Genomic DNA, 23,868 nt, shown 5'->3' on the forward strand with positions numbered 1-23,868 from the left:
GGGCTGGGAAAGGGGATGCTGCTCTGGGGACAGCACCGTGCAAGCGCCAGCTCCTGCGCATTGAACACTCTGCCCTGGCATCCCGCATTGTTCCCAGGATCCCTGTGCAGTCAATCCTGGCCTTCCAACTACAGTCTGACTTACCACAAGCCCACAGGTCCACAGCTTTGCCGTAGGGATCCTTTCGGAGCACTTCTGGGGAGAGGTATCCCGGAGTGCCGGCAAAACCTAGTGACCGCAGAGAGACAGCCCGTCACCGCCTCGGTCCCGCAGCCCGTCACAGCGCCGCGTGCCAGCGACGCCTGGCTAATGGCCACACACTGCGGGAGGGCCATTTGCCCCGGCATGCCAGGAACTGTTGGATGAGTGTGTGGGCACTCGGCATGTAGGGGATGGCAGGGATATTGAGCCATCCCCGGCTCCTGAGACATCTGTGTGCCTTGAGCACCTGGAGGAGGATTTCCTCCCCTGGCTCTGCCCATCCCACCAGCTTGTGGGGCTCCCCAGAGCATCTCGGGGACTCGGCGTGTCCCTGCTGAGCTGGCTGTTGGTGTCATGGTTCAATACATGGGCTGGCTCGAGCTTTCAAATTGCTCTTCCCCTTGCCAGGGCGCTCTATAACCTGGTATTTAGGACCTGGTCACACGTGCCTGTCCTGGAGCCTCCCGGGCCTTGCTGGCCCTACTTCATGTGTGCCAAAGAGGGCTGGAGAACAACCCACCTCGGGGCCATTGCTACTCACCAAACCACGCTTGCTGGTCCCCCTCCACCTCGATGGCGAGGCCGAAGTCGGCCAGCTTGACGGCTGCTCCCTTCAGCTTGGACGCCAGCAGCAGGTTCTCCGGCTGCAGGAGGAAGCAGAGGTTGGGAGAGCCGTGAGCGCAGCCTCCCCGCTGGGTATTCAGACCCCGTGGCCATGAGCTGCAGTGCAGCCGTGCAGGAGCTTCCCGGCGTGGGGCTGGGGGAGGCCAGGGGTCTGCAACAGCTTCCCAATCCTGCTGTGTCTTGGAGCTGCAGCAATAGATCCAGCACATGGAGGCCTGTGGTTTGCAGGGGGAGAAACTGGGACGAGCTCGGCCCATTGCCAGGCTCGTGGCGTGACAACAGGGGGACCCTGCAGCACCGGTGTGGCAATGCCAGAGGCTCAGGGCACTCCTGCCTACACACGCTGCCCTCTTCCCTTCTTCTGTGTCCTGGTGTTTCCAGGAAACATGAAGCTTGGCAATATGCTACCCCACTCCAGCCATTCCCCATCCAGTGCAGGAGCACTTCCCTGTTCCCAGGTTGTCCCATCTGCCTCTCTCCACAGCAAGGCATTTCAGGGAGCCAAGATGCATCTTCCCAGGAGGAAGACTGGCTCCTTGCAGGACCTTGGACCACAGAGGCATCTTGTTCTTTTCTCTCCCTTCTATCTTTAAGCCCCGTAGCTTGTCTGTGCTCTGGCTTTCCCAAAGCTCCTTCAGAATAATCTTTTCCACAGTGTTTCAGCTAGCCCAGAGGACACGACAGGGCAAGGCTCCTCTGGACATTACTCCTTGAGGTTTTGCACCGTAGATGGGGTCCTGCATCCCACAGGCCCTTCCCCTGCAGCTCTTACCTTCAGATCCCGATGTACCACCCCCATCTGGTGGCAATGCAGGACAGCTTCCAGGATCTGCTGGATGCAGTGGCTGTGCGAGAGAGGCAGAGAACACTCAGCAAAGCAGAGCTTCCGTAGACACATCCATTCGCCTACATTCCACCTTCCAGCACCATCCGCCAGCCCATCGCCCCGTCCCAGCACCAGCCCTCCCCGCTGCATTCCGCACACCCACATCCCGGGAAGCGCGGAGCGGCTGTAACCCATCCGCTCGCTCCGCATCCAGCCCCCGCGCGCTGCCGGAGGAGCCGGGAGCGCCACGCGCTTCCCCACGGATGCGGCGCTGGGGGAGTCGGGCGCTGGCAGCGCCGCCACGAGCCCAGATCCGGGCTCTGGCACCCGGCAGAGCAGATGAGCTCTGCAGACACAGAGCGTTTACTTCAGCCCCATTTCCCTCGTCTTCTCTAATGCAGGTGGCTCTCGCTGTGTCTGCTCGTTTTATATATAGCTCATTAAACCCTGGCTCTGCTGCACGCATGAGAAAGGAAGGGGAAAAGAATGAGGCAATGAGCGCTTCCCCTCCCAAACAGCTGTCTGCCAAGCAGAAGGTCTTTATTTACATGTATTTTACTTTATTTATATGACACTAATAAGTGGATGGGTTGTAAGTGGACTGAGAGCAGGCAGAACATTAAATAAGAAGATCACTTTATGCCTATTAATAGGGGATATTTTCCATGCATGCAGAGGTAGCGCAGAGCTTACCACTGCTCGGACATTCGTGCCAGCCCCGCTCATCGTCCCCTGCATGGGCTACTCCACACGCAGAGGGCAAAGCTGGGGCACAGCGGGATCTGGGGACACCAAGAGCCATCCCGGGCAGTACAGGTGACCTCAGCCAAGGCACATCCCCTCGGTGAAATGCTGTCTCCCTCTCTGAGCCTGCAAAGGGGTGGCCAAAGTGACATCCAGTGGGAGGAACAGCAGCTAGAGCCTGTCCTCACAGCCAGCCTGGCCTGCCTGCTCCTCATTAGCGCTCCCAAGTGCTAAATGCCAGAGAAACCCTTGCAAATAACTAATAGAGCTGTGAAGGGGAACGTCGGGGATCACGGCACATTTACACCATCGTGCTCCCGCCCGGGGCACCAGGCAGATCCCACAGCGCTCCTGCTTCCCGTGGAAGGGCTCAGGATGTGCCGGCAGCTGCAGGACACGGCAGGCACGGAGCGGAGCTGCCCGGCATCCCCCCTGCTCACCTGGCATCCGCCTCGCTGTAGTACTCTCTGGCCACGATGTCCTCAAAGAGCTCCCCGCCTGTGACCCTGGAGCAGAGCAGAGTCACACGGGGCCACCTCCACCCTAGGGAGCAGGTCCCTACGGAGCTGGGACGCGGGGCAGGAACCAGCAGCCCGTGGTTGTGTGGGCTGGGGACCGGAGCCAGAGCAGCCGGATCAACCTCCCTGTGCTGGGGAGGCTGTTGCAAGGCAGGGGACGGGGAAGGTGGAGGGTGATGCATGATTTGGATGGGCCATGCAAGGACACGTGCTATGGCACCAGCCCCACGCACGAGGCATCACACTACGGGGCTGGGCAAGCCCGTTGTGGATTAAGGGCTGGTTTTAACCACAGGTTAACCGCAATTTCTACTCACAGGTCAAAGATCAGGTAGTGGTGACCCTCCTCGGAGATGCTGTCATGGAGCCTCACTGCGGTGCAGACAAAAGCGGGATGGTTACGTAGGTTATGCCCAGCTCCCACCCGGCTCTCCTGGCCACCAGAAAACCCTTGGCTCCCCTCGGGCTCAGCATGGCTACTCCTCCTCCCTGCTCCAGCTGGGATAGCAGCTCCCTGGGAATGCCCCTGCTTGGATGCAAGGCTCCATGGCCAAAGGGAGGGACTGCCCGGGGCTGGGATCGGAGCTGGATCGGGAGCCAAGTCGCTCCGCTGCCAGGCCCTTGGCAGCGGTGCAGGCTTCGCCTTTCACGACCTTCCTTTTCTCCTCGGGATGTCTCCTGCTGGGGATTCCCGGGAATCACCGAGGGATGAGTTTCCTTCGGAGGAAGGATCCCTCTCCCTGGGCACGGGGCACCCAAAGGTGCTGCCCCCGGCCAGGGGATGGCAGAGCAGAAACCTGCCCCATTCTTCACACCTGGGCTTAGCTCCCTGCTCAGTAGTCAGATACCCAGCAAGGGGAAAGGCACAGAAATAAGGCAGAACAGATAAAAAAGAGCCCAGCATGTAAATTAGAGCAGCATCCAGCATCACCTGCCCCAGAATCTTACATTTTGCTCTGATTTCTTTGTAGCTGTATTTAACCCTTTCTTGCTCGTCAGCTGGTTTCAGCATAACACAACTTTCAGCGCTGTACATGAAAACCAGTCAGGGAAAAAAAAAAAAAAAAACCCTTTCAGGTAAATATTTGTGTGCAAATTTTAGCTCGTAGATGATTTCACTGCAGCTAAATCAGTGGGAAACATCCTTTGCTCTCAAGCCTCATAGAGCCAGCAGAAACAAGCCTCGATGCTGGTGCCGGGTGCCTGCTGGTGCCAGCAGAACCGCGGAGCCTGCAAATGCAGCAGGCAGATCCCACAGCTGCCAAGAGCACACAGGGAATGGGAACGCTCACAAGCAGGGAGGGAATCTGGAGAAGAGCAAAAGGGCTGCAAAAACCCGGAGCCCGCCCACGCAGAGGCCTCAGCAGCTCCAGCTAATTAAGGGGTTAAGTCATTAAGCTCAGGCATCCCCAGCAGCCCAGCCCCAGGCTGCCCAGGGCTCTGCAATTCCCTTCCTGCCGGCAGCGCTCACGTCACCCCTCGGCCCAATTTCTTCCAGAATAACGGGCAGCAGCAGCTTGCTGTGCCTGGCTGCGCGTGTCCTTTGGGTCTCTTCCGTGGCCTTGAATATTGACACAAGGCTGCTCGGCTTATTTAATGGCTATTCCCCCCGGTTTCCCTACTGCAGGTCTCCACAGAGCTTTTGCCTGCACTCAGACACCTGCGTTTGCCCAATATTTTCTCCTTTGACACTTAATCCCAGCTTTTCTGCCTTCCTCTGTTAAAAGGAGCCCGTTTCCTCCACGTTTTGTCTCATCCGACAGGGATTTGGCGGGTATTGTTCCCAGGATGCTGCAGACTCCGAAACGTTCAGAGGATTAGACCTGTTAGGAGGGATTGGGCCATTGCAGCTATAAACGGATGGTCTGGAGACACCCCCCGCCTGGGGAAGCCCCAGCAGCTTTAACAGGCAGCGGCCGCTCCAAACATAGCCTGGTCCGAGCGGAATCTGCTCCGGGAGGGCACCCGGAGAGGGCCGTGCCCGGCCACGCCGGCTCCAGTGCCAAGAGCAGGATAGAGTTTCAGTGCCCAGGCTCAGGAGGAGGAGGAGGGGAGCCAGAGCAGAACTGCGGGTGGCCAAAACCTGCGGTTTTACCCAAAACGTTATCCCGAACCCATGGCTTCACTGCAGAGGCTCAAACCTCCTGGTGCCTGCAGCTTTCCCTCACACCCCTGTGGGGATGGGAGCAGCTCCGGCAGGGTCCCCCCGGGGTTCCCGGCCACAGGACATGCTCTTCCTACAGGATTGGGAAAGCCCTGGGCGCAGCTTGGACCCCCGGCCTCGCTTTGCTCCGCTTCCCTGTGCCGTGTCCTGCTCGTTAGTGCTGGCCTGCAGCGACGCCGCTCGCCCCAGCCCCTTAGCTTGTAATTAGCTTGTTTGCATTGCAGAGCGCTGCATGCAAGGGAAGCAGCTCACCCGAGCATCCATGCAGCAAGAGCAGTGCTGAGGTGGGGGGAAAGAAGAGAAAAGAGGAGCCTCCTGTGTATAAATAGCAGCTCCACATGGCCCGTTAGCAGCTTGTGTCCTTAACCCCTTCCAGCTGGGGCCTCTCCAGCTGCTCTGAGGGAGCCAAATGGCAGTGCTTGGTGTGGGATAGAGGGAAAGCAATGAGAGTCTGCCTGTGGCTCTGAGGAGGAGAGATCAGGGTGAGGAGATAGAGGAAAAGGGCCAAGAAGAGAGCGATGGTGCCTTCCTGCAACCCTGCTGAGGGGCTCAGCTGCAGGAGGATGACAGGATGAAATGCTGTGGCCATCGCAGCACCTGCAGCAATCCTAGCCTGGGGGTTAGGGAAGCACCAGCTGCCAAGGTGCTCCTGTTCTGGGAAGTATCCTGGGGCTATCCAAGGACCTGCAGGGACTCCTGCATGCAGGGCTGCTGAGCGTGAGCCCTTCTGCAGGGGGAAATCCTGGGAAAAAAGCAGCTCAGTGTGGCCAACTCCTATAGAGAATATAAGGTTGGAGACCAGAGCCAGAGGAATGCAGGTGCCTAACGATAACCTCAGCTCCGAGCATGGACATGGCCTGAGCTGCCTATCCTGCCGGAGCAGGATTAGTGCTGGGAAAATGCCTCCTTGTCCCGGATCGCAGCCGGATCCAGCAGACCCTGGTGCCCGGCTGCACGGAGGAGACCTGGAGCTGCCGTGCGGGTGTTTGTCCGAGGCAGATTGAAGCTGACAGGCTTTTTACCGTCTGAAAGATTTATCAGGCGGGAGCCGTGCGTAACCAGCACTGGGAGCGGGGTAAAGTGGCTGGTCCTGGTGGCGAGGAACCTCCTCAGGGGCTGCAAGGGAAAGCTCGGTCCAAGGAAACCTCCCTGCTGCGGTTTGGGGTTGTCGAGCTCCCACCCTGCCGTGCATCCCTCTCCCTAAAGGAGCAGGAGCCCCTTGGGGCGAACACATCCCATGGTGCCCAACGGTGCCCAACAGCATCGGGATTTTTGCTGCAGTTTACCCCCCTCCCCTCGTTCTCCTTCTGTCCTATTTTTGTCTTTTGCAGGGGCTCGGGAGTTTTCCTGAAACAGCTTTTCCGAAGGAGGCTCCTCTCAGATGGACGGTCGGCGGGACCGTCTCCGCGTCCCCCCGCCATCGCTCCTCCCACGCGCCCGGCTCCGCGGCTGCTCCGCGCCGGCGCCTCTTTTTGGAGCACGGAGCGGGATGAAGTATCCGCGGTGCCGGAGAAGGGTAAAAATAGCCCCCTTGCAGCCTGCCGGAGCCCTGCGTCCCCGCGGGGAGGCACGGCCAAGTGGGTTAGCTGGGACCTACTTAAACACAGGCCTTTCTTCTGATGACCCCGTTTGGAGGCGCGCGAGGAGGAGGAGGAGGCTGGGGAGGCAGGTCCTGCTCTCTGCACCAGCTCTGAGGCTGCCGGGAGGCCCCTCGGGCCGAGTCCCGCGTCCCTCCGTGCAGAGATGGAGGAGCAGCCCTCGCCGCCGCAGGCAGCCCTGAATTATTGATGGCAGCCCCGAGGCTCGGCCGCACGGAGGGGATGGAGAGGGGGAAGGCGCCCGGCGGGGCGGGAAGGGCTGGCTCCGCTCGCGGCTCCGCGTTCCCGGCGCTGCTCCGCGCTTACCGATGTTGGGATGCTTCAGGAGGCGGCAGATGCGAGCTTCCCGCTCCAGCTTCTGGTGGTCTGAAAGAAGCAACGTCCCCGAGTTAGCGCCTTTGGCGCAGGGAAGAAGCCGATTTCCATCGTCCCCAGCGTTAGCTGCGAGGGACGGGCGCTTAGCAGGGAGCGAACGCCGACCGAGCTCCTGTCCCCTCCGTGGTGAGCCCTAAGGGCACCTTTCTGTGGAATTCCCAGCATTAGGGACAGGCCAGGATATGGAATGTGACACCTTGCTCAACCGGGGCAGCACCGGTCCCTCTCCCCGCTATGTGCTGGGCTGGAATGTGCAAGGTGGCTCCAGGGAAAGCACCCGTAGACGAGCCGGAAAAACCACCCGCTGGGGCTGTCCAGGATGAATTTTCAATTCATTTTCTTTCTTTCTGCCTCCCTCTGTGTTTTCCTCAGACATGAAACAGCCTTCCTACACGGAGGTGCCTTCTCACTGCAGTTTTGCCTGAGCGCAATTCATGATAGCGGGAACCCGGCAGCCAGGAGAAGCAAGGATATAATTAGGGCTGCTCGTCTCTCGGCGTTATCATCACTGCCTTGCCTGCTTCACACCCCAGAGTCTCGCTCCGTGTCTGACCGAATCTGGGTATCTGTGACTGCTCACACGTGAAGGTTGCACAGGCGCTTCCCCGCGGCGCAATTCCCTCGCCTCTGTCCAGCCTGCTTTGAAAGCACTGAATATTTGGGATCTTTGCCCTATCCGTAGCTCCGGAGCTTCTCCTTGGCTGGATTTTTCTCTCTCCTGCCATCTTCTCTTCTCCCCAGTGCCTGTTAGCCAATGGCTTTTGCTCCTTGGCTTGGGATATTTGCAGCGCAAGCCAACAGCTGGGGGCTGGTGCCCATAGAGGGGGACCCCAAACCCGTTTCTCTTCCAGAGTTCTGGTTTCTCCCCGTGTGGGCAGCCAGAAGGAGCCCTGAAGAGCCTGTACCCAGGCAGCTCCTGTCTCATGCTCAGGTCCCTGCACATGGTCCCTCCAGGTCCTCTGCAGGGGACATGGAGCCAGCCCAGGGCCCATCGTGCCCCTTTGGGGATTGCTCCTGGCCTGGGGAAGGGCCATTCTCCCCTCCTAGCGTGGCAAAACAGGGGGATTCGAGCTGCTTCCGAAGGAGGCCAGTGGTTCCAGCCAGCAGAGCAGGTAGAATAACCCTGGAGCGGTGTCACCCAGAGGGGTGACCGCAAAGGGCCAGGCCCCTGCAGCCGCGAGGAGGAGGGCAGAATGCAGCGGATGGACCTTTTCTTTGCTGTGACTTGCCCCAGGGAGCAGCTTCCCCACAGCCCTGCCTTCCCACAGGCTTTCTCCCGCTCTCCGGAGCACATCCCGCTTGTCCAGCTCCTGCCTGGCACAGGGTTCCAGCAGGCTGAGCGGGAGCAGCGCCGCAGGGAGCCCGTCCTGCTCTGCCTGCAGCAAGCGGGAGCCCAGGAAGAGCAGGGTCTGCTCCCACTGCGGGAGACCTGCGTGCCCAGGGGACACGGGGGCTTTGTGGGGACTCTAGGAAAGGGCAAAGGCTCAAGACCCTCGAGGTATCCAGGCTTCTGGCTCCCAAACCTTATGGAGCTCAGTGCTCAGATTTGGCATGGTGCAAACGGGGGCCTCCTGCAGCGCATCCAGCGCCTTGGCTGCACCAAGGACACGATGCGCTGTTCCGGCTGTCCCAGGCCCGCTGCATCCCCTGACATCTCCCATTTTCCCATTTCCCCTTTTCCCATTTCCCATTTTCGCACCTACCTCGGGCAGAGAGCTTCTTGGTGTTGATGATTTTGGCTGCATACTCCTGTCCTGCCAGCACCTTCACGCATCTCCGGACAATGGAGAAAGCGCCCCTGGGGAGACAGGAATGCAAAGGGAGGAGTGAAGGACCTGGCACGGGGCGAGGAAAGCGCCAGCAACCAAGGATGGGGCATGAGCTCAGACAGGGGATGGGGGCTCCAAAAGTGCAGAAAACAGGAGCTCGGGTGGTCCCTCCTAGGAAGCCTCTGCCCGGGCGATGTGGGGTGATGCGGAGGGATGAAGGCAGCATTTGACCCTCTGCTCCCTGCTTGCCAGGCACGTTCTCACCTTCCCTCCTTTCCATGCAGCCTCATCCATCATCCTGGGAGAAACAGCAGCACTTTAGCAGGAATGTTTTCTCCCAAAGAGCAGCAGAAATGGACGTAGCTGTCGCACAGCACTCAGGTACTTAACTTCGGTGTCCCCATGTCCTTGCGTGCTTGGCGCAGCAGCAATTCACAGTGCAAGAAGCAGCTGTGAAGACTCCTCTCTCCTCCTGCCTGTAAATCCCTGGATATAGGGGGATAGGGGCCCCTGAGGGCCCCCTGTGAGATGCCAGGGCGTCTGAGCACCAAGCCGCAGGATGCTCCGGCATCCAGCCTGCTGGACCAGGCTGCAGGATGCTCCGGCATCCAGCCCAGTGGACCAGGCTGCAGGATGCTCCGGCATCCAGCCTGTTGGACCAGGCTGCAGGATGCTCCAGCATCCAGCCTGCTGGACCAGGCTGCAGGATGCTCCAGGATCCAGCCTGCTGGACCAAGCTGCAGGATGCTCCAGCATCCAGCCCATTGGACTAGGCTGCAGGATGCTCCGGCATCCAGCCTGTTGGACCAAGCTGCAGGATGCTCCAGCATCCAGCCTGTTGGACCAGGCTGCAGGATGCTCCAGGATCCAGCCTGCTGGACCAGGCTGCAGGATGCTCCGGCATCCAGCCTGCTGGACCAAGCTGCAGGATGCTCCAGCATCCAGCCCATTGGACTAGGCTGCAGGATGCTCCGGCATCCAGCCTGTTGGACCAAGCTGCAGGATGCACCAGGATCCAGCCTGCTGGACCAGGCTGCAGGATGCACCAGGATCCAGCCTGTTGGACCAAGCTGCAGGATGCTCCGGCATCCAGCCCAGTGGACCAGGCTGCAGGATGCTCCGGCATCCAGCCCAGTGGACCAGGCTGCAGGATGCTCCAGGATCCAGCCTGTTGGACCAGGCTGCAGGATGCTCCAGGATCCAGCCTGCTGGACCAGGCTGCAGGATGCACCAGGATCCAGCCTGCTGGACCAGGCTGCAGGATGCCTGGGCAGGACCCTTGCGCCGGGGGCCGGTGACTCACGCGGCTGCTGCTGGCGCGCGGGGGAGCGACGTGCGGGGCTTTCCTGCAGGCGACGGCGCACGTGCGTCCCCGCGTTGCTGCCTCCCCGCGCGAGCAGCGTCCCGAGCCAGCGCAGGCCCCGGGCTCCCCGCTCCGAGCCGCGGGGGCGGCCGCCACGTGCCTGTGCTGAGCCCTGCCAGCTCGTGGCACCGAAAGTGCTGCCCGGCGCCGAGCGCGGGAGCCCGTGGCGTGCACGGTGTGAACGCCCCGCGCGCGGAGCGCAACCTTTGTACCCGGCGCCCTCGCCTGCCAAACCCAAATAATAAGGATGAAAAGCAATCCCGCCTCGGTCCCGTGCCCCCGCCGCGCTCCCGCTAAATGGCAGGGAATAAAAGGCGAGCGCGGCGGCTGCCGGCGGGGAATCATTGATTTTAAGCAGTGGGGGCGGCTGCCGAGGGGCAGTTTGGGGCGGAAGGCGGCGTTCGGCAGAGCGGGAGCGCGGCGGGGTGCAGAGGGAGGGCACGTGCCGAGCGGGAGCGCGAGCGGAGCGGGAAGCGAGCGGGGCTTCCTGCGGGAGCCGGCGGATAATCCTGGCCACTGGAAGGGCCGAACTATTAATATCCCTGTAGCCTGGAGGGGGGAAGTTTAATTGGAAAAGGAGAAAGGCTTCATTTCGACCCTGCTGCCGCGTGGGGAGGCGGGAGCCGTTGCTGGCTCCGCAGGTGCCTCTTTTTCCTCTTCTTTTCCTACAATTCTGGTGCCTAGGGAGAGGCCTGCAGAGAGCACGGGCAGCGCTCTGCACCCTGCTGGGCTCTGCAGCTCCGGATTAGCAGCCCCACGGCAGGACGGTGCTGCAGGGCTTGGAGCTGAGGGCTCGGGACACGTCTCCATCCCGGGGGACGGAGAGGGAGCCCTGGGGTCGGCCCCTCGTCCCCTGCAATGGAGCAGGCCGCGGTGCTGGAAACCCTCCCGTTCCACTTGTGCGCGGTGGGAAGAGGCAGCCCCAGGGAGCTGCATGGGGGATCCCCAGGCGAGCACAGTTTCCTTCCACCTTTTCACTTGTGGTTTTTGGCTCCTCGGGGTTTTCTGTCAGCAACCCAATTGCTTGAGCTCCATGCAATGCAGGCCGGAGAGCAGAGGCAGCCCGGCCTCCCTCCCCGGGCAGAGGCGTTAAATGGAACGAGCGCGGCGGCCTCATCCCCGCGCGCCGTGCGGCTGCCCCGGCGCTGCCTCCCCTTTCCCTTATCCCAAGGCCGGCCGGGGGGACGCGCTCGGTGGGACCCTCGTGCTCCCGGCAGCCGCGCTGACACGGCTGCTGCTTTTCCCTTTTTCACACCTTCCTCGCCAGCACCGGGCTGTGCTGCTGCCTCCTCCCTCTCTTCAACACCTCCTCCTCCTCCTCTGAGGCATTTTATCTCCTTTCTAGAGAGAAGCGTGTGGGTTGGGGATTTTTTTGTTCCTTTTTTTTTTTCCCTTTTTTTTTTTCTTCTTTGTCGTCTTTTTAATAACCACCCTCTCCGCAGCTCTGTGAGCCAAGGGGCTGCTGGCACCATGCAGGACCGGGATGGCCCAGGGATGACCCCCCTGCAGCGCCCGCCGTGGCCCTGTTGTCCCTTGGCCAAGCGCTGTCCCTTGCCGGCACCTACGTGGCACCTTCCTCAAACGGGGGGTGTCTCCAGGTGAGGATGGAGCCGAGAAGACCCCCGGGTTCCACGTGTGGGCTCGCTGCGATGGAGAGACCTCTGGAAGGTGGAGGGGACCTTCCCGGTGCCCTGGGTTTCTTTTAGGACATAGAAGCTGTCATGGCCAATGCAGCTCCCTGCGGTTTGGGCTTCGCTCCCTCCCTTGGGGTCCCATCGCGCTCAGACCGTAGGAGTCGATCTCCTGTTCTTCCCGTTGTCACCCCAGCTCCCTCCAGCCCCGCTCCTGGCAGCCGGCTTGGGGACCCGCCACGTTGTCCCCTGCGGCTCCTGCATGGCCATGGGGCACCCAGGAGGCCGGGGCTTTTCTGCCCCAACCTTCACCTCCGCTGCTGCCCTTTGGGGTGGCCATGGGGCACCGTGAACCTGGGTCATTCCTGCAGTGGGTCCTTGCACCTCCGGCCACGCTCCCTTGCCTGGCTGCACCCACTGCGATTCCCCCAAGTTTCCCCCAATCTTCCCCATTTCCCTGTGCTCTGAGAGCCCTGCGGGGACCCTGTGTGTCTGGCAGGATCGTTGTTCGTGGCAGCGGGCCGGTCAGGCAGGCGGATGCTCAGCACTGCATCTAGGTTTCCCACTCTGAGCCCATAAAGTGGGAATTTCCCCACTGGGAAACTGCTGCTCTTGCGGAAGCCACATGATGCATTGGAAACCATCCCAGTGGAAAATTCCCCACCGGCTTCGCGGTGCATTGACTTGTGCGCCCAGAAAAGCCCACCGGGGCTCACAACTTAGGAGCAGCCCCCGGTGCTCGGATGCACTCACACCTGCATCCTCCCGGCTTGGGGAAAGGTGGGTAGGATGCTGGGAGCCTGAGGAGCTGCCCTTGGCACCGGCTCTGATTGCACCAGGCCCCGCAGGAGGGAGAGGTGAGACCTGCCCCTGTGGGCAGGGATGGATGCGCCCGGCGGGGGCTGCGTCTCTGCAACTCGCAGACCCGGTGCGGGGCTGGGATGGGCCCGTGTTCCCCCCGGCTTTGCTTGGAGCAACGCGTCTCGACACGGTCCATCGCGGTGCTGCTGCTCCTCCGGTACCTCCGGGGCCCTCCCGGCCCTTCCCCACGGCACCGTCGCCGACAGCTCCTCCCCTGCGGCCCCTCACGCCGTTTCTGCCAGGCCACGTCCCAGCAACCTCTCTTGGTGCCACCAAGCGGCACCCACGGGCCTCCATCCGCCGCCTCTCCTGCCCACCCTGCGATGTGTCCGCACGGGCCATGAAACCCCTGCAAGGAGCAGCTCCTGCACCGGCTTCCCGGGGACACTCCTGTCCCTGCCGGCACCACCAGGCTCCACACCTGGACACTGGCTCCCTGCTCCGCTCCTGCATCCAGCACTGACGCAGCGGCCAAGCTGGGCGAAGAGCACCCGGCCCCGAGGGGACACAGAGACACATTGACACATCCCGGGACCAGAGGTCCCTTCGCTTCCAAGGGGCTGCGCGTTTGCAGCAGCAACCGGGTTGCCCATCTGCATGGGCAACATCAACCGCGTCAGCCTGGTGCGCAGCCCTCCTCCCCGCTTCGCTCCTCTGGCTTTCTCCATCTTTTCCCTCTCCTTCCTCTCGCAATCCCCTTTCTCACACACCCACACACGTGCGGGCACCCATCTGGGCACGGGCTCGCCGTGCGGTGCGGGGATGCGGGGCTGGAGCGAGTTTCCCTGCCTACGGACGGACAGGGCTGCACACGCGAGCGGGATGCGCTCCGGCGTCCGCACGGACACCCGCTGCTCCCGAGCCCGCGCGCGGGGACCGCACACCCCAAAGCGATGGTTTGCACCCCAAAAGAGGCACCGAAACAGGGTTTTGTTTGGGAGTGAGCGAACGCTGCTCACTCGCGTCCCCCGATGCGCATCGGCTCGCAGGGCATCGCGCTGCCCGCGCGGGACCCCAACTGCTGCTCCAGCCGGGGGGCTCCGTGTCCTGCCGGAGCAGCCCGCGGCTCCCGGCACACACGCGGCAGGATGGGCAAAGCCGGCAGGCGCCGCTCCGGAGAGACCCCAGCAGAGCCGCGGTGGGAAGGTGGGCGCCCGCCCGCGGGGTGCTCGCGCTCCCTGCGCTTTCGAGGTGGGATGGGGATGGGGAAGGGATGCGGAGCAGCCGCCTCGGAGCTGCCTGGCTTCCCCGGGAGGCTCCTGCAGGGACGTGGCGCAGAGGATTTCCCTAAGGAAGCGCGGGGGGCACCAGCGGCTTCCACTCGGATCCCTGCTGTCCCACCCCCTCTCCCAGCTGCGGGAGCTGCCCGAGGCCCCCTCTGCCAAGAGGGGTCCCGTTCCCGCAGCCCCGCGGTGCCACCGAGCCCCTGGGAAGCGCCGGATCCCGCTGCCTCTCTCCTCCTGCGGGCAAAACCCTCCCTCCCGCTCGGCTGGGATGCGGCACCTCCGAGCGCCGTCCCCAACTTACTTGCCCAGTTCTTCGAAGAGCTGGTATTCCTCGGTGAAGCGGTTGCAGGTTATGGTGGCCATGCCGCGGGGCTGGGAGCGCTCCCTGCGCGGCGCCGAGTGCGGTGCGAGTGCCTCTCCTCCGGCTCCCTCCCTCTCCGTGTGCTCCGGGGGCTCTCTCCTCGCCGAGGTAAATAAGGGAATACGTTTGATTGACAAGCCCGCAGATAATGATGAGGGCAATTTGTCTTCTCAGCCTCGCCAGCCTTCGTCAGCATCCCCGTCCCCATGGCGACCACCGCTGCCAGAAACGCCCTGTTTCTGTTGCCGGGGCAACTGCTTCCCCAAACGCCGGGCTGGGACCGGACCGGACCGCGCCGCGGGCGCCCGCCGGGACGGGGGGCGCGGGCGGGGGGCAAAGCCGAAAGCGGCCACGTTAAAAGCAAATCGAGGGACCGGCGGCAGAAGAGGAATTGGGGCCAAATTTAAAAAAAAAAAGGGAGAAAAAGGCAGGTTTCCATGGAAACTGCAGTATCCATGTTGCAGGAGGGGATGGACAGGCTGCCGTCGCCCCGGCAACTGCTCTGCACCCCCAGTGCCCTGCGTGGCCCCCCGCATCCCTGGGGCCGGGCGGGCGCCGGGGACGACGGTCCCGACGTTCCCGGTGCCCGGCGGGACGGCGCAGCGGCAGGTCCCGGGACTGGGGGGAAACCAAAGAGTTTTGGGCTTTTTCCTTCCCTGCAGTGTCCCACCGGGAGCGGGGAGGAAGGGGGGGTGGGAAGGCTGCCGGGAGGCCTTTCCCCACTCACTGTGTTTGAATTTGGAGCAAAGCCCCAAATCCCTGCGCTGAGCAGCCCTCCCTGCTCCTCCCTGCCCTTCTGAGGCTGCAAACGGTGCTGAGATCAACCGAGGGGGTGACTTGCACGGCACGGCACGGCACGGCATGGCCCGGCACGGCACGGCATGGCGAGCCCCTCGGTGTCCAATGCAAAGGAAACAAAACCAAGAGAGAACGTTTTAAAAAAACGAGCAAGTCAGGAGCTCTGAGGCCTTTTGCTGCAGGTCGGTAGCCCATGCAGTGCCACAGCATCCTGTCCCCTCGGGCTGTGTGCCCAAATCCAACCCGAGGGTCCCTCAGCCCCGACCCCCTTCCAGTTTTTTGTGCCCCCCAGCAGTGTCTTCCCCCAAGGGCTTTTCCCGTTTCTGGCTGTTTTTGCCGGCCTGACCCTCGTGCTGGGGGGCAGCACGGACGGGCCCGCGCTGCCGCGGGGCGATGCCGGCTGCACCGAGGGCTCCGCGGCCGCCGCGCTTTGCGGGACGGCTTTGGCAGGCGACATCGGTTCAGCTCCCCGTCAGGCAGCCACGGAAGGGTTAAAAGGAAAAGAAAAGGCTCTAACCAGACAAAAATAGGGAGAAATCTTCGAGAGGAGAGGGAGAAGGAGGAGCGGAGAGAGGGAGAGAAGAAAGGAGGTGGAAGTGGAGGAGGACAGCAAGTGGCGGAGTGAGGAAGAGGAGGGGGAGGAGGAGAAAGGTCTAATGGCTTTTCCATTAATTGCACCATCACCCGCTTTCGTGCCCACCTTTCTGTTCCCGCGCCCGCGCGCGGTGCCCGGGCGCTCCCGGCGAGACGGGGCCGTCGCAGCCTCCCCGTCGGGCCGAGCGGGGCCAAGCGCCGGGCGCTCTGTCCCTCCGGGATGACTAACCCGGGCTAAGCGGGTGGTGGGGATGGCGCGGAGGAGACGCCTGTGCCACATGTCCCCCGTGGGCATCCCCGAGCAGCCTCTCCTCCCCATGCCCGCGCCGGGCTGCCAGGCACGTGAATCCATGTGCTCCGGCACCGGGAAGGGCCGCACGGCCCCCGCTCTCCTTGGCTCCGGAGCCTCAAGCCCTGCAGGCGGGATGGGCACGGAGGGAGAAGCTTTTCCCGTTTCTTGGGAATGCCACGGAGCAAAGCAGGCATCTGGGGGAAACCTTTCCCACTCGGCACCAGGAGCTGATGCCGGTGGCCTGAGGGGTCCCTGGGCACCCCAGGACATGGGCAGAAGTCCCGGGCCTCTCCCGGGATCCTCTAGGGAAAGCTGCCCGCTGCAGCCTCTTCCCTAGGAGCAGCTGCCCGGCTATCCCGGGATGAGCTCCGGGGCTCCGGAGCCGCAGCGTTCCCTCTGGGCTGCTGTGCTGGGCTCCCGCCGCCTGATGGAGACCTTCCTCCCACGGCCTCGCCAGGGAAGTGTCCCGCTCTCCCGTGCTTCCTGCATCCCATCCGCGCTCCAAACGGCACCACAGGAGCATCCCGGGGCTCCTGGCCCTCCAGCCGCAGGGCCCGGGCTCAGCTCAGCGTCCTGCACGGAGCAGCAACCCCACGAGGACCCCCCTGCTCCGGGGCGCGAGGGCTCACAGGGGCCCTGCGCTCGCGTCTCCCGTGCGAAAGAAGCGGAGCTGCGAGTTACATATTGCAGAGATCCCAAAATTACCGGGACGCTTTCACACACAAGCTGGGGTCTGGGGGATGCTCAGTTGATGTCCTCTGGAAAGCTGAATTCTCAGTTATTTTTAGGGAAGAATTATAAATACCGTGGCGAGGAGAACAGATTTGCATTTAAGGCTCTGCTTTCTAACGTGCCCTGTCCCTGCAGGCTGCTCGGGTGATGGCGAGGGGACATCCCCAGGGCCACTTCTGCCCTGGCCACCGGGCTCCGTGGACAAGGGCCATGGGATGTAACCTATAGGCAGGATGCTGGGCACGAGGGGACTCTCTTGAGCCATCCCTTGGCCTGTGCCCCAGCGCTGGCTCCGCTCTGCCACGGGGAAACCTCCAATCCCCACGAGCTGGAGGATGCGGCCGCCCCGCGGCCCCGTATCCGCAGCATCCGCCTCGCCGGGTGCAGCCGGCTTCCCTGCGGGATCCTGCCCCTCGCTCGGCTCCCGGCCCAGGGATTCGCGGAGCCTTTGGCTCGCGCGGAGTTTTCGGCGGCGGGCGGGAAGGAGCGGGGAGAGCGCTCGGCTCGTCTGTGTAAACAGATCTCCGCGGCGCGAACGTCGCCGGCTCGGCAAGAGCCGCAGCCGCTTGGCAGCGTCTCGCCCACCCGCCGCCTTAACCCCTCGGCAGCCGGAGCCCGCAGGCCCCCAAAGGGGCTCAAATGCCAAAAAAAAACAGGCAATTTGGGCACATTATTTGGAAAGGAGAACGGCGAAGACCCCATTCTCTTCCCATGAGGATGGGCTTTGCGCTCTGCAAACACCCGGAGATTTTGCGGCCTATTTTCCTGTCTCCTCTTCGTGGACCGAGACTCTCGTATGACTCTTTCTTTTAGTGAGAATTCAGAGCACAACATTTTTATTAAAAACAAAACAAAACAGACCCAGAACCATGGCTACCCTGGCTGACCATCACCGGCGTCAGCCTGGGAACGGCAAGGCAGCGATTCAAAACTGGAAATGAGACAAGGCTAACAATTTCATTGAGATATTAGTAAAAGAGCAAGGAGAAAAAAAATCGAACATGTTTTCATGGAAATTTCCATTTTTGAAAAAAAAAAAAAAGGAGAGAGAAAGAGAAAAAAGAAAGGAGGGCCAAACTTGGACACGTTTACATAAATATGGAAATGAAAAGCGTTTGCCGAGCCTTGTCGCCACCCCACGGCTGGCTCCAGCCTCGCGCTGCCCTGCTCCCTCCGGAAAGGTGCTTTTTTCCCAGTGCCACCCCCTTCGCGGGCCACTCGTGGCCGGTCTCCGTGTCCCGCTTTGCCCTGTGCTCGGCGCGGCGTGGAGAACGCGCTGGGATTTGGGCACTGGAGTCTCTTCTCCTCCAGCGGAGCCTTGGTTGGCACCAAAGGGCTCTGCCCGGGGGCAGCGGGCGCTGAGCTGCCCTTGCCGGTGGGGAATCCCGCGGTGTGTGCGCCGGGATGGAGGGAATTCAGGGAGGGAATTCGGGATGCGACGCATCCCCCCGTGGCTGGTTTTTGCAGGACGCGCACCGGGGTCTCGACGCCGCGGGGCCGTGTCCGTCGCCGGATCCACACGGAGCGACTCGCCGAGCGCGGCGGGGATGGACAGGGGGCTCTCCAAGGATGCGGGCGGCTCCCGGGCAGATGGGGCAGCCCTGGAGGCACCCGATGCCCCTGCAAAATCCACCTGAAATTCGGTCCTAGGGGACGGGTCCGTGGGGCTGGACAGGGGCCGGAGGGGCAGCATGGCGACCACAGTGCAAAGAGCAGCCAGGACAGACGGACAGACAGACAGACACACTCATGCTCTGCTTTTGCAAGCTCCTTTCCCTCTGTACAGTAACAGGCCCTGTGTATTATGCCTTGCTGCAGGCTTTTTTTTTTTCTCTTCTTTGTTTCTGTAGAAAATCCCTATTCCCCCAAATAATCCAGAGTAGAAGAAAAAAAAATACAAACGTGTCGCTGCATTCTCTTCCCATCCCTCTCTCTCACACACGGGGCTTGAAAGCACCCTGAAAGGTATTCAGTGTACATTCTGCCAATTGTCACATCTTTCAATGACAGATTTTAAATGAATGTTATTTTGCAAGGGAGAGAGAGGAGGGAAAGAAAAAAAAAAAAAAAAAAAGCCCACACTGCTCATCCAAGAGCTGACAAGTCCTAACGGGCCTCATTTTCCAGAGACAAAAATAACTATTTTCAAAATTCACAGCAGGGCCTTCGCCTACACACGCTGCACCAAGAGAAACCTGTGGGGAGAAATGTAAAATACATTGTGTAAATGGAAATGCACCATGCATCCAAAACGCTTTTAGAGCTATTTACCCTCTTTGGCGCTCGCCAGCGCTGCTCCGAGCGCTGCAGCGCGGGGCCCGGCGCCTCGCTCGCCGCCGGAGCTCGCGGGATGATGCCCGGCCCCGCACAAATGTCTCGCTCGGATCCCCATGGAAGGTGCGTGGGGAGGCATTTCCCCCCGCACGTCGCTCCCGGGATTGCTGCTCCGATCCGCAGGCCGGGGATGCGGTGGCACCGCCGTGCGCACGGGAAGACGAGGAAGGGGTGACCCTGCTTCCCTGTCCGTGCTGTGGCTTCCGAGTCCTGCATCTACCGAGGGGCAGGAAAGCCCTCCCTGAGATCTTCCCGCTGCTCCAGGCTCAGGACATGGGGCCGGCAGGGATGACACATGCAGGACACCTGGGCACATGTGGGGATGCAGAGCAAAGATCCCGCGAGTGCAGCCAACGCCTCAGGGATCTGGACACGCCGAGGTGTGGACACGAGGGATATACATATATGTCAATATATGTATATATAGATATAGATATATATGCATGTCAAGTCCACCGGTGCTTGGGGCAAACCAAGCAGTGACACAGAGAGAGAAGTCACAGCCCCGCATAGACCACTGGGGCAGGAAGGCTGAGCCCAGCCCCGGCCATCTCAGTTCTGTCATCCGTAAGGCAGGAATATCTGTCCTTGTAGGAAGTACAGCGGGGAAACGTGGTGGTCGTGGGACGGGGGCGGCCCTGCAAGTTCCCAACAAGGCAGCACTTAGAAAATCGGGAGCACTTTTATAAAGAGAAAGAATGTGAGGAAACCCACAGCCTCTTAGAAGAGCCCGTGGCCGGGCGCCTCGCTCTGCTCCTGGGCTGCTGCAATGGGCTGCGGCGCATGTAAAGACTGCAATCGCCGTGCAGTCCTGGAGAAAAAGGTCTTTGGAAGTCGCTGTGCAGGAGCCAAACGGGCTCAGCACGCTGGAATGTCACCGCTCGGCACCGTGGTCATGGCTCCTTGCCTGCATAGAATCATAGAATGCTGAAGGTTGGAAGGGACCTCTAGAGATCATCTAGTCCAACCCCTGCACACACAGGGTCACCTAGAGCACGTGGCACAGGGCTGCGTCCAAGCGGGTTTGGAAGATCTCCAGAGAAGGAGACTCCACAACCAAAGCAGACCCATCCGCTCCTCCACGCGCTGCGGGGGCGGAGGGGAGAGGCGTTTGGGGCGAGCGCGGCCCGACATGAGGCACAGCACGAGGGAGCTGCTGCCTCCCGCTCCGTCCTGCTCCCGGCCGCGCTCCCGCGGGGCTGCTCCGCGGCGGCGCTGCGGGAACCCCCATCAGATGCGGTTGGACATGAGCCTGGTGTTGAGCTTGCGGAAGAAGGAGCGCAGCTTGCAGATCTTGCACTTCTTCTTCTTGTTCCTGCTCTTGAGGGGCTCCCTGGCCCCTTCCCACTCCTCCACGTCGTCCTCGCCAGCCCAGGGGCCCCAGGCGCCGCCGTTGAAGTCCGGGTGCGCGCGGGGGTTCTCCGCGGGGTACCGCACGGGGATGGCCGTCCGGTTGTAGTGCACCAGCCTCATGAGGAGCGCCCGCACCACGTCGGGGCGCCGCTCCGACAGGTCGTAGCGCTCGTAGGGGTCGGCGGTGATGTTGAAGAGCCACACGGACTTGCGCAGGCCGTCGGTGAGGCGCTCCAGGTTCCACCAGCTCCCCGGGAAGTTGGTCAGGGTCTGAGGAGGGATCCAGTCGCTATAGCCCGGGTCCCCAGTGAGCAGTTTCCACTCGCCAACGCGGATGGAGGCCTGCACGGCCGTGTTCCAGATGCCGAAGCCATCCTCCAAGGAGCCGTACTTGGCGTGGTTGTAGAGCGGATCGATGTTGTGCAGGATTTCGGTGCGGGGGGACTCTTTGCCCTCACTGATGGCGGGCCACACGTTGTAGCCATCCAGGCCTGGGACGTTGCTCAGGTTGCCCCTTGCCAGGCTCACCAGAGTCGGGTACCAGTCTGTGATGTGAACCAGGGCCCAGCTGGTCCGACGCTTGCGTTTGATCAGGGGACTGTGCACAAAGCCGATGCCACGGACTCCCCCTTCCCAGTACGTCCCTTTGCGGCCTCGCAGGGGCCAATTGCTCCCCCCTGAGAAGGTCTGCCCGCCGTTGTCGGTGGAGAACACGATCACACTGTTGTCGTAATAGCCGTACTTCTTGAGGGCCCAGGTGATGTTCTTCACCGCCTCGTCCATGCACGTCACCATGGCCGCGTACTTGCGGCGCGCGACGTTGCCCATGGAGCGGTAGCGGTAGATGTACTCCTTGGGCGACTGCAGCGGCGTGTGCACCGCCTGGAAGGCCACGTAAATGAAGATGGGCTCCTTGGGGCTGTGGGACGCCAGGATCTTGCTGACGCGCTGCGCGTAGAGGAAGGTCGAGTACTTCCCGCTCTGGTCCCAGGCCACTTTCTCCCCTTCGTGCAGGTCGTAGCCGCAGACGCCCGGCCCGTCGCAGTTGTCGTAGGTGTAGTAGTCCACGTTGCCCGTCAGGGAGCCCAGGAAGGTGTCAAAGCCCCGGCGGGTGGGCAGGCATTCCTTCTTGTAGAAGCCCAGGTGCCACTTGCCCACCATGTGCGTGGAGTAGCCCGCTTCCTGCAGCTTCTGCGGCAACGTCACCTGGTCCAGGGGCAGGCAGTTGGGCTGCCGAGGGCGGATGATGGAATGCTGCAGGCCCGTGTGGATCTGGTACCTGCCGGGGAAGAACCCAGAGCCATCAGTGCCCACGGGGAGCCCCCGGTTGGAGCGCACAGCACTTCGGACAAGGGACACTCCGTGTCACTCAACTCAATCCCATGGAGCAAGCTCCGTGCCAGAGGCAGGGAACTGTCTGTGCATCCAAAAGAACCAAAGAAAGCTCAGAAAGGAAGAGAGGAGGCTCAGCAGATATCCCTGACGTGTACCGAGCTCTGAAACCCTTTGAATCCCTTTGAAATCCCTTTGAATCCCTTTGAAAGCTGGGATGCCACCAGCAGTCAGCCCTGCAGATGCCAGCCCAGGAGAGCCCCACTTCGAGCCTTCCAGGAGGAAGGAAAGGGCTTTCCTCGCACCTTGGTGGGCTCCATCACCTTCAGGTGGCCTCAGAGCCTTGGCCAGAGACCCCTCTCTCCCAAAGCGAGTTTGGTGGCCCAATCATGTCTACATTTTTGGCCTTGGTGATGGGCTTTGGGGAGTCACTGGTGTGTGGTAGCAGGGACCACATCTCCTGCCTTCCTTGAGCCTGTCCTGAGGTTTCCTTAACACCTTGCCAGCTCCTGTTGGCAGAGCACAACCTGGCCCTGCACCCATTTCTTCTTCTTCTCAGGACTAGAAACACTCATCACAGGGATGGCAGAGCAGGGGACAGGCACTGGCTATTGGCCACACTGACGGTCACCCCAGCTGGGACAGGGCAAGGGCTTGGGCTCAGGCTTCAGAGCCCCAGGCAAATGCACCAAGCCAGGATGGATCCTACCTAGTTGCAGCACAACTTGCACGACCAAGGAAGCAGCTCAGCTGGGCTAGGGGATGCGACCCACGCACTTGCATTGCCATGGGGTCACACCATCATTGACATTATGTTATTCATAACATGCAAAAATCAACTGTCTAACCAGGGAGTCATCTAGAAAAACCAGCAAGATGCCTATTCTGTAAAGCAGCCTCCAACAACGGGGTTAAGCCTCCAAGAGCCAAGAAGGAGAAAGAAGCAGGCCCATGTCATGGAACCTAAGCAGGACATAGCCAGATGCTTTCTTACCTGCCCGTTATCAGCTGGCTCCTGGATGGGGTACAGATGGGCTGGATATAATAGTTCTCCAGCTTAACCCCTTCTGCTGCCAGCCTGTCCAGCGTCGGTGTTTGGATATCCGAGCCGTGATACCCAACATCATGGTAGCCTTGGTCATCGGTCAGAATGAAGATGATGTGAGGCGGCCTGCTGAAGGCAGGAGGCAGCGATTTCTCCATAGGGTCCATAGCCACGTCTGCCACCAAGCCGGGCTTCATCCAGTCCCAGGATAAGTAGCCAAAGCTGAGCAAGCTGACCAGCGAGAGACCCGTGAGGGCATAGACAGCCATGGTGGAGCGCCGCGCCGCGCGTCAAGGGGACTAATGCCCCAGCATCTCCCACAGCGAAGTGAAGCAGAGCAAAGCAGAGCAAAGCAGAGCAGAGCACGGGGTTGCTGCCTCCTCCAGCGCAGCCCCCAGCCTAGGGGATGGTCCCTGAAATGCCCGCAGGGAATTCTGCAGGAGCGGCGCCCATGAGGACACGCTCACACACGCACAAAGAGGCGGCTTAATCCGCCGGGGCGCGCTCAGTCAAAAGAAAATAACCACCAAGCCGATCCAATCAAACACACATGCACTGTAGAATGAGTTTCCTTGCAGTGTTATTAAGAACAGTCCCAGAGCTACTCCAGAGCGTCCCAAGTGCTGGAAATACTCTCTGGCTTCTCAGCTTTTTGTTGCTGTTATTTTCTTTTTCCTTTTTTTTTAAAATTCACATAAAATCCTTGCTGGAGAACGTAGCCGGCTTCTCCTGCAGCCCAGCTCCGTGCCTGCTCGGCCGTCCAAACGGCTTACTCAGGATAAGAGGATCTTTCTATTTAAACTCCTGCGGAAGAGGGTGCTAAAGTTCAAGCCCAGAGGTGCTGAGTTCTCGTCCTCACCCGTCAGGGAAGAGCTGCCGTCCCCTTTTCTCACCGTTCGCTGCCGAAAAATTCCTTGGCAAGACCACACCACCATGATTTTTTTTCCTTCTCGTCTCCCCTCTCGTTCTCCTTCCCTCCTTTCCTTCTTTTCTCCTTAGCTGGCTCCGGGAGGCAGCCCCGGAGTGTTTCCCCGGGGTGCAGGGAGCTCTGGACCGTCGCTCCCGGGCTTTGCCGGCGCCGCAGGGGAGCAGTGCGGAGCGGAGCCGGAGGAGGCAGAAAGTTGGAA

General features: G+C 61.3%; 2 protein-coding genes across 5 annotated transcripts in view; both read right to left on the reverse strand.

Annotated features, from left to right (window-relative positions):
- The window catches only part of CAMK2A (calcium/calmodulin dependent protein kinase II alpha), a 28,248-nt gene extending 13,829 nt beyond the window's left edge, over nt 1-14,419 (reverse strand). Inside the window, exons 1-8 of one of the 4 annotated variants that reach the window (XM_088536770.1) lie at nt 14,202-14,419; nt 8,754-8,848; nt 6,982-7,041; nt 3,231-3,285; nt 2,836-2,901; nt 1,598-1,670; nt 743-845; nt 145-228 (exon numbers count right to left, since the gene is read on the reverse strand). In XM_088536770.1, coding sequence (XP_088392896.1) covers nt 145-228; nt 743-845; nt 1,598-1,670; nt 2,836-2,901; nt 3,231-3,285; nt 6,982-7,041; nt 8,754-8,848; nt 14,202-14,263 — 598 coding nt within the window. In that variant the 5' untranslated portion in view covers nt 14,264-14,419. The remainder of the gene's footprint in view (nt 1-144; nt 229-742; nt 846-1,597; nt 1,671-2,835; nt 2,902-3,230; nt 3,286-6,981; nt 7,042-8,753; nt 8,849-14,201) is intronic. The other 3 variants (XM_010227403.2, XM_010227404.2, XM_088536771.1) reach the window with 3 other exon arrangements.
- Nucleotides 14,420-20,241: 5,822 nt separating this feature from the next.
- ARSI (arylsulfatase family member I) lies at nt 20,242-23,010 on the reverse strand. The gene is made up of 2 exons (XM_088536769.1): nt 22,691-23,010; nt 20,242-21,643 (listed from the first exon to the last, which is right to left on the reverse strand). The coding sequence occupies exons 1-2, from the start codon at nt 23,008-23,010 to the stop codon at nt 20,242-20,244; spliced, it is 1,722 nt and encodes a 573-aa protein (XP_088392895.1).
- Between the last annotated feature and the right edge of the window lie 858 nt (nt 23,011-23,868).

The sequence above is a fragment of the Tinamus guttatus genome, unplaced genomic scaffold (assembly GCF_059628265.1).
Source record: "Tinamus guttatus ecotype Peru unplaced genomic scaffold, ASM5962826v1 Tinamus_guttatus_pri_ptg000710l, whole genome shotgun sequence".
In the NCBI taxonomy this organism is placed as follows: domain Eukaryota; kingdom Metazoa; phylum Chordata; class Aves; order Tinamiformes; family Tinamidae; genus Tinamus; species Tinamus guttatus.

Coding starts and splice junctions, on each gene's coding strand:
- ARSI (XM_088536769.1), bottom strand. CDS start 23,010: ATGGCTGTCTATGCCCTCACGGGTCTCTCGCTGGTCAGCTTGCTCAGC. Junction 21,644..22,690: donor AGCCAGCTGATAACGGGCAG/GTAAGAAAGCAT, acceptor CTTCCCCGGCAG/GTACCAGATCCACACGGGCC.